Below are 8365 nucleotides of genomic sequence, written 5' to 3'. Positions count from 1 at the left end.
TAGTGGGGGGAAAGTACAACATTGAACTCTGAGATGTAGTGGAGTTGAAGGAAATAATAGCATGAATTTAAAATACTCAAGTAAAGTATGCCTACAAGTACCTCAAAAATGTAACAGTGCAGTAAAATCAGCAGTGATGTGCTGTGGACTCAATCACTAAAGAGAGAGGGCATTGTTGAAGACGTTTCCTTGTATAGTACTTCATTGAAAGTGTAGTCCAGACTTGGATTTTCTCCTCTGCTTGTGATCCGTTTACATGTATGTATATGTACTTTGCATGTACGTGTATTGCGATATTTTTTGACGTGTGTTGGGTGATGGAGCAGCTTGCAGCCTGGGGGATAACAAAGTCTATCTTGTCTTTCAAAAGTGTGAAACAGGTTTTTTCTGGTTTTGCAGGAACCTTCCTTCTCTTGTCACATGCTGCCCTCTGCTGGGATCAGCCAGTGAAGATGGAGTCCTGATTCAGGCGATAATAACTGTTCATCCTTCAGTACCCGTGATGATTTTAATCTGATTGCTTACATGTAAACGGATACATAAATTCAGTCATTAGGGACCTGGAGGAGCTGGATAAATACCAATGAGACCAACGATAAGGTAATGGCTTTTACACCCAGTAGATAGGAAAGACTATACACAACACATTTTCACTTTCTGAAAATAAGCATGCATCTACATCAGGACTCGATACCTTTGCATATACAGAGCATAAAATGCAGGACATAGAACATATTGATCCAGAAAATAACTTATCAGTATAAGTAATAGCTGCAGTCATTACACAGATATTCAATTTAATAAAGCTTTCCAACTAGAGCACAATATATCAATTATCCACTTCTATCAACAAAAACTGTCCCCTCTGGGCCAATAAAGTGTATTCTATTAAACAGCAGACGCCTATATGCCAACTTTCATAGCATCAACGAGTATTTAAGACAATAGCCATTTCAACATAGCAATATCAGTGTGGATTTTGAGATTGATGGCTATGAACGAAGTCTGAAAACAGAGCGACTAGAAGCAGATGTGTGGTAATATACGTGGGTAACAGACGGAATTATAAGGTGGTGGAGAGTATGACAGCAGGGCTGATGACTTGCTGGAATGCATTACGGCACAAACTTGCATGGAATGGGAAAAAAAAAAAAAAAAAAATTGTTGTGAGCTGTATATACAGAACTCCTGGATCAAATATTGAGGTATTTAAAGAGTGGATGGACATTTTTACAAAAAAATTGCAAAATATTATGTTTACATGTGGAGAATATGAGGGGTCGACCAATACTGGTTTTTCCAAGGCCCATACCGATACTGATTATTAGTAGTTAATGAAACAGATACTTAGAACTGATATGCATTTATAGTGAAAAGTCAAAATTAAGATTTTGCAACCTGCTCATTGCCAACTTAAATCCCAGACTTCCTAATAAATGCTGGATATTAACACTATTCAGTACCTCGTTACAATAAAAGACAACTGCCAGTGTAGTGCTTTCAGGCTGCTAAAATGTTATGAGGTTAATCTTGTGTACTTTTTGTGTAAAGGCAGTTTAATTTGGTTGAGAATACTCACAGGCCACGGTGCATTAGTCTTTGTACTCTTAGTGGACACTCACCCCAACAAGAAACATTTGATGAACTCAAATGAACGCCGTTAACCACTGACCACGTTGCTTTGTCGTCAATACGGTTAACATTTTATCCATACCTGCATAATAATTAGGGATGCACAGAAATCTCACTCGACGAGGACCAGAACCACCGATTGGTCAACTAATGGGGCAAAGCCGTAAAAATGTTGCCTCAAGGCTTGATACTAAAATGGAGATGTTGCCTGACGCTCTTATGTAAGGAGCACTTGACCCATTTCATTTATTATTAGGAAATGACAACAATGGCAAACAAAGTTATTGGTTTTTCATTTTATTGACAAAGTGTCCACTGCTCCAGCATCGCTCTTAGAAAGTCCTGTGAGACAAAAACAGGGGAAGAGGAGAGACAAATCCAAATCAACAGATGCTCATTTTAAGTTGAGAAAATAGCCTGCCTGAAACTGCAGAAGAAACAAAAGATACACTTTTACAAACACCCATCGAAATGTGAAATGATAGTGTTTAAACAAATAAAGAGTTGCATGTTTCCTCTCAGGAGAGAGATCTCTTCACTGACAGACCTTTCTCACGTGCAACAGGAAGAAAAGCAACAGCTTCACACAGACTTGTGGTATAGTGCCTGGCTCACCGAGACACCGGAGCATCCTTAGGCTGGCCGCACACTGGCTGCGTGGCGTGTCCATTTTTATTTGGGCTCCCATGGTAACAGGTTACAGCGTGCACACTGCCTGTGTGACACGTATGTCTCCGAAAACACGTGCATGCTAGAAATAGGACCGACACCTATTTTTTGCGTGTTGGAGCGTTTCCAGGTTAAATAGAATAGGAAAAGATGTATACATGTCATTTGACACAAACGCATATCAATAAATGACATGATGTTTGAAAGTCTCCAGGTTTGGATATAAATGTCAATTAAAAAAAATATTGCACCTGTCAACACAGAAGGAAATATTCTGGAGCCTATGTCGACGTAATCAGATCAGTATATATTTATGGGAAATATCCATGTGTACAGACAAGGCTAGCAGCAGCAGCGCCGCATCAGACACCTTTCTGGTGTGGAAAGACAGAAAACACCACGCCACGCAGCCGGTGTGTAGCTGGCCTTAGTGTTATGACTGTCACTTGTGCTTTTCTCTTTCATTGTCACATGTCAAAAGGCCGAGTGGGCCAACGTTGTGACATTTGAGAACAGGTTCTTACTTTGCAACAATGCTATCCTCCCTTGCCAGCCTCAGGATGGAGTCGTCAGACTCGCCCTGTAGGGGGAAAACAAAAGCTTTCAGCATTTAGGAGACAATCACATGACAGCCATGTTTCCAGTAGAGAGAGACAGAGGACACATACACACACTAGTGAAGCCTATGTTGTGCTCTAATAATAGGCTGCTGAAACAGACAAACATCCCCGGTTCTGTCATCTCCTCCTCTCTCCCCCCCCACAGGTTTCCATTGCAGGCAGTGGAACACATCCCTTTAATACTTAATGGAGGGATGACAGACACTACACATCTCCAAAAACTATTCTGTACTATAAAACTACAGCTTATTCTAACAAAAAAAAAATCAGAAATAAGATTACATCAACTCATATTTTTCTAAGTACAATGCGACATAAACAGACGTGACCAGAGACCAAATGGCGAGGCCAGGGCACCCTCTACTTCAGCCGTTGCGGCCGCTTATAATGCTCTCCTAAAACCCTCTTCCTGATTACTGACAATGGCCTGTGTTCGAAAGACGGCCGTGAAGGCGCACTGCAACGGCCACTTGAACTGAGACTTACCATTCTACGGATGGCGCCACAGATGGCGTAGGTCTTGAACTGACCGTTGAAGCGGCCCGTCACCTTGTCAACCTGCAAGAAAACAGAGAACACCGCGTGAGAACATCTCAAGTCCAAACAACCGCTGCACGGCGGAAATTTGCAGGGTTTAGCTTGGCAATAAGTTTGTCCTTCCATTTCTAGTAATCCTTGAGCCATGTGAACACCAAAAGAACAGACCATCTAACAGCTGTGACCATATGTTCTCTGTCAAGGGAGAGTGCCTATGTTCCCACATTTCTAAGATTATTTTCAAAAGTAGGCCCTATGTTCCCACAGTTCCTTTTTCATAAATTTGTATCAGACTTTATCTCCCTAACCCTAAAACATCTTGTGGGAGGGTAGGGCTTAAATTGAAGGGAAATGTAGGAACACAAGACCTCATTTTGAAAATGTCAGTGATGTGGGAACACAGGGCTGACCCCTCTGTCAAAGCTATATTACTGCTGCGTGGTATTTTGTGTACTTTTCAAAAACAATCTACAGGTTAACTGTTACCACACAAAAATGATGTACTTTTTAAACGATTAAATGGATGCAGGCTTTATCACACATGTAGACATTTCCAAAAGCTTGCCATTTGGATTTTTTGACATCCCATGAAGTGCATTGGAAAAGAAAACCAGTCACTGCCTGTAAATACAGTTTACAGTTCCACAGCAGCAGCATGTTCATGTGATTTGTAATAAATTGTTCAACAAGCAACGTGGACGGCACGGCCCTCAGACAACAGGTGCTTTTTGCCTCACATATGTCACTCACTACGCTTACAGTGACAGCCAAATTCTGTTATGGTCTATTCATTGCAGACAGAACTATTCCAATCATATTCCAGTTGCCATGCCATGGAGCCTATTTGTGATAATACATTTGTGCGTCAGTTTCCCTCAACTATTCAACCTCTCTCCTGTCGTGCTGTTGTGGTTAACTCTTGTGGCAAATGCCATGCAAATATTTCCACTAGCACTGAGCCTACTGTTTGTTACACACACACACGTGGACAACCTTATTACAAGCTGCAGGTTTGTCACATAAAAACTGATTCACAAATAAGCTGCAAAATATAGTGGTGCTCAGAAGTTTAGGAACCCATGCCCCATGCAATCACACCCCCGTCACCATACCTAGAGAGTGGTATGGTTGGATTTCAGTTAGCCTAACAGCTGGTTTGATTTGCATTGAGAGATGATTTTATGGAAAGTACCCCACGACAATCTCTAGGTATGGTGAAGGGTATGTGATGATGTGGGGGTATGGTGAAGGGTATGTGATGATGTGGGGGTATGGTGAAGGGTATGTGATGATGTGGGGGGGGGGTATGGTGAAGGGTATGTGATGATGGGGGGGTATGGTGAAGGGTATGTGATGATGTGGGGGGTATGGTGAAGGGTATGTGATGATGTGGGGGTATGGTGAAGGGTATGTGATGATGTGGGGGTATGGTGAAGGGTATGTGATGATGTGGGGGGTATGGTGAAGGGTATGTGATGATGTGGGGGTATGGTGAAGGGTATGTGATGAAAGGGGGGGCGCAAGGGAACTTTATCAGGATAGTATCCTGGATCCATGAAATAACTGGCCTTTCAAAATAAAAGTCTGCCTGCCTCTATGGGGCCATGAAGGCACCCCGAGCATCTGTGGGGTTCAGTGCCTTCCTCAAGGAGGTGAACTGGCACCTCTCCAGCTAGTTTTTAAGTGTAATGTGTAACAACTAAATTCAGGCCAATGTGGTAGAGTGTAGTTAATTTATGACACCATGATTTGGCTTACTTTAGCTGAATAACAAAAACTATGTTTAATTTAGTTTATACCCAAACCACCAAGATATTAATACAGGTATTGTTATGGTTTGACACCAAGTCCTTGATATCTATTAAGCGGATATAAAAATAACCCCAAGTAGAGGCTCGATATAGACACTGGTTTCACACGCTTGAAAACGTTAACGGTGACATGTTCCCGTTACCTCAGCGATGTTGATCTGGACAGAGGCGTGGTCCTTGGCTCCGATGATTCTGTTGCTAGCAGAGCTGCAATACACACACACACAAACATTAACTTGATGTTCATGCGAATGAAACGTCACCATCATTCACACTGATACTCTGCATGACAAAGCTGCTCGATGGCGTTTTAAGCCCCCAACGTCAACTTCAAGGCACCTAACCCTGACCTTAACCGTTGTCTAATCCTAGTGCCTTCCAGGCAGCGCTGCCTGGAAGGCAACGTTGGGGGCTTAAAACGCCACAAAGCTTTCAGCTGACTCAATGCAACAATTTCTGTTATTAACATTAGAATTTAACTTTTGGTACTAGTACAATGCAACCAATTGGGTTTTTTCAGTCCATTAGAACAAGAAAAATGTCTTTATAATAAAACAAGTTTTCCTTTGGGGTCATCCTTTGCAGTATCTCGCAGAATATCACAATAAGTTTGAAATCTGAATAATATATCGTATCACGGGGCCCTCTGGCAATTCCCATCCATACCAACACTGTGGTTTTCACTGACACATATAAAACCACAGCAGTGAAATTGCTATTTCTAACAAATATAAATAGAAGACCTGAAGTCCTGTTTTTACGCTTGTAGAGCAGATCTCAGGAGCGTACGCACCACTACGCTGCTCTCGTGTGCGGTGTCGCCAGTTTCCTTTGTTATAGTGTAAGCGTAGTGTTGGAACACTCAACTTTTAAGGCAAGAAACGAGAAGCCAATTGCCTGTACATGTGAACACAGCTTTACCTCGCAGATCTGGTTTTTTTTTCTCTTCGGGGAATACATTGCATAATTATATAATTTTGTCACTCTTTCAGTGGTTTTCTGACACTATGAAAAGTTGCCTTTTTAGAGATAGGCGGTTCTCACATGACAGCGACGTGACAAACATTTGATGAGGTTATAGAATATAATGCATTGCTGCGGATTAAACTACCCAACATTATACAGTTGATCAATTATGCATTTTACAACATTACAGCAGTAAAATGCAACATATGCATTAATGCATTCCACTTAGGAGAGGCCCTGGTATTGTGGATGCTGGCTCACTGAAATAGCTTACAGGGACACTAGATGGAACTGAGCCATCATTAAGGTTATCAGTTTCAGCTGTGCTTTTCCTACTATGACAAGTCAACATGTCTGCTGTGAAAAAGGTCCATACATACTTTAAGTAGCCTACTTTAATTTAGCTGTTACTACTTTCTTTTAAAGATTTTTTGGGCATTTTAGGCCTTTATTAGACAGGACAGCTTAAGACATGAAAGGGGAGAGAGAGGGGGATGACATGCAGCAAAGGGCCGCAGGTCGGAGTCGACCCGCGGTCACTGCGTCGAGGAGTTAACCTCGGTATACGTGCAGTTTAGTGTCCCAAATTCCCCATACAATGTCCTAATTATGAACCTGCTAAACCACCTGTTTAACAGTTGGTTATGTTTAGGCAACCTGTCTCAAGTAAGACGTAAATTATTACACGAGTATTTCAGTGTGGAAACGTTATTAGTAACGTTAACGTGACTTGTACTTACCATTTACGTGGGACGTAAAGGTCCACAAATTCACCAGCGTCGTTCTGCATGTTTACAGGTTGTCCACGCGGTCGGTTACAACTCTGAAAGAAAGACATTTTCCCAAAAAACACACATTAGAAAAGTCGGCGCGGGCAGTTAGCCTGCTAGCTAGCACACCAGTTAGCATACAGAGCGGGCCGCATGTGGCTGCTCACACACTCGCCCAACGTCTGATATTTACACCTCATTTCTGCCCTAAACACGAACCAAAGGCCATCTACGACTACATAGTCACATTAACTTCGACAAAGTGTAAGAAAATGACAGTTATGTAGGGACAGAACGTGCATTTTAAGCGTTTTTAAGAAGAGAGCTCGATGGAAACACACCGTATGCGACAAATGGCCGACAGGGAAAGGAAGAGAAGCCGACCCGGAAAGAGAAATATCTCTTTCTAGTGTTTATGTCGCCACCATGTACAGTCGCCCCCTGTTGGATGTTGGTATCTTCAAATCGATCTATGGTTGGTAGCCTACAGCACATATATATACAAATATACGTATGTATATATATCTGTGACAACTACAACAGGACTAAGAACGGCTTATAATATAGACTGTATAACGTTATATCATCAGCGAATCTCCACAAATCACATCGCGTGTGGTTTGTCCAAGTGGTGTAGCCGTAGCTGGCTGTCAAAAGATGCCGGGCTGTTCTGCACATGCGCGGCTCACACATCGTGGAGCACCCATGGATGCAATAAGAGAACGAAATGGTCTACTGCTGCAGACGACTGCTGCGTTCAGCAGTCGTATACAGCATGAACCAGTTACATCCATTTATACTGCAGTATGCTAGGCCAGGCTGAGCCTTTGAACAAGCTCTTAAAGCACTGGACAAAAAAAATAAACCACACCACTATTGTATTGCAAATGAAAAAAAAAAAAAACTTATTGAGCTTTGCATTTTTGGTTTGTTTATTTTATAAGATGCTGACAATGTAAGAAACTGAAACTTAGTGTCTTACATGTTTATTTATGTGAAATAAGCAAATACAACAAACACTAATTATGACCTGAAATATTAAATTGAATGTATATAGCCTATACATGTTATAATGTATTTACAAGACTGTCAAAGAGAGACGGGTTATGCCCAATTCCTGTCAGCAACCACCAAGTACCCTGAGCTAACAATCCAACATGGCTGCCCTTGTGCATCAACAGTAGTGAAAGCTGTAGTAACATACAGTTATTAGCACTTCTGTCTTATTTGTGTCTCACTAAATCAGTCGTACACGCAGTCCTGTCCATCTTCTATCTGTGGACATTGCTACCGTTGCTATAGTGTTTTTTTTAAAACAAACAGCGTAACGCGTTGTTATCAACTGGCATTGCTAACCATG

At 41.8% G+C, this 8365-nt stretch overlaps 1 protein-coding gene across 2 annotated transcripts; it reads right to left on the bottom strand.

Moving 5' to 3' along the window:
• Positions 1–1913: 1913 nt before the first annotated feature.
• Positions 1914–7455, bottom strand: rps21 (ribosomal protein S21). Of its 2 annotated transcripts, XM_078255958.1 has the most exons (6): positions 7347–7455; positions 6976–7058; positions 5413–5476; positions 3408–3479; positions 2826–2881; positions 1914–1974 (listed from the first exon to the last, which is right to left on the bottom strand). In XM_078255958.1, exons 2-6 carry the CDS (start codon positions 7023–7025, stop codon positions 1965–1967), a joined length of 252 nt encoding a protein of 83 aa, XP_078112084.1. In that variant the 5' UTR covers positions 7026–7058; positions 7347–7455; the 3' UTR covers positions 1914–1964. The 2 variants fall into 2 exon arrangements, with proteins under 2 accessions (XP_078112084.1, XP_078112085.1); XM_078255959.1 differs by lacking the exon at positions 1914–1974 and having other exon boundaries at positions 2822–2881.
• Between the last annotated feature and the right edge of the window lie 910 nt (positions 7456–8365).

The sequence above is a fragment of the Sander vitreus genome, chromosome 7, assembly GCF_031162955.1.
Source record: "Sander vitreus isolate 19-12246 chromosome 7, sanVit1, whole genome shotgun sequence".
NCBI classification, from domain to species: Eukaryota; Metazoa; Chordata; class Actinopteri; order Perciformes; family Percidae; genus Sander; species Sander vitreus.
This window is presented reverse-complemented; position numbering and strand designations above follow the sequence as displayed.

Bases quoted from the DNA above. Each gene is read 5' to 3' on its own strand.
- rps21 (XM_078255958.1), bottom strand. From the start codon at position 7,025: ATGCAGAACGACGCTGGTGAATTTGTGGACCTTTACGTCCCACGTAAA. The intron at 5,477-6,975 runs GTAAGTACAAGT...TGTGTATTGCAG, and splicing joins CTTTACGTCCCACGTAAATG to CTCTGCTAGCAACAGAATCA. The intron at 2,882-3,407 runs GTAAGTCTCAGT...TTCCCCCTACAG, and splicing joins GTGGCGCCATCCGTAGAATG to GGCGAGTCTGACGACTCCAT.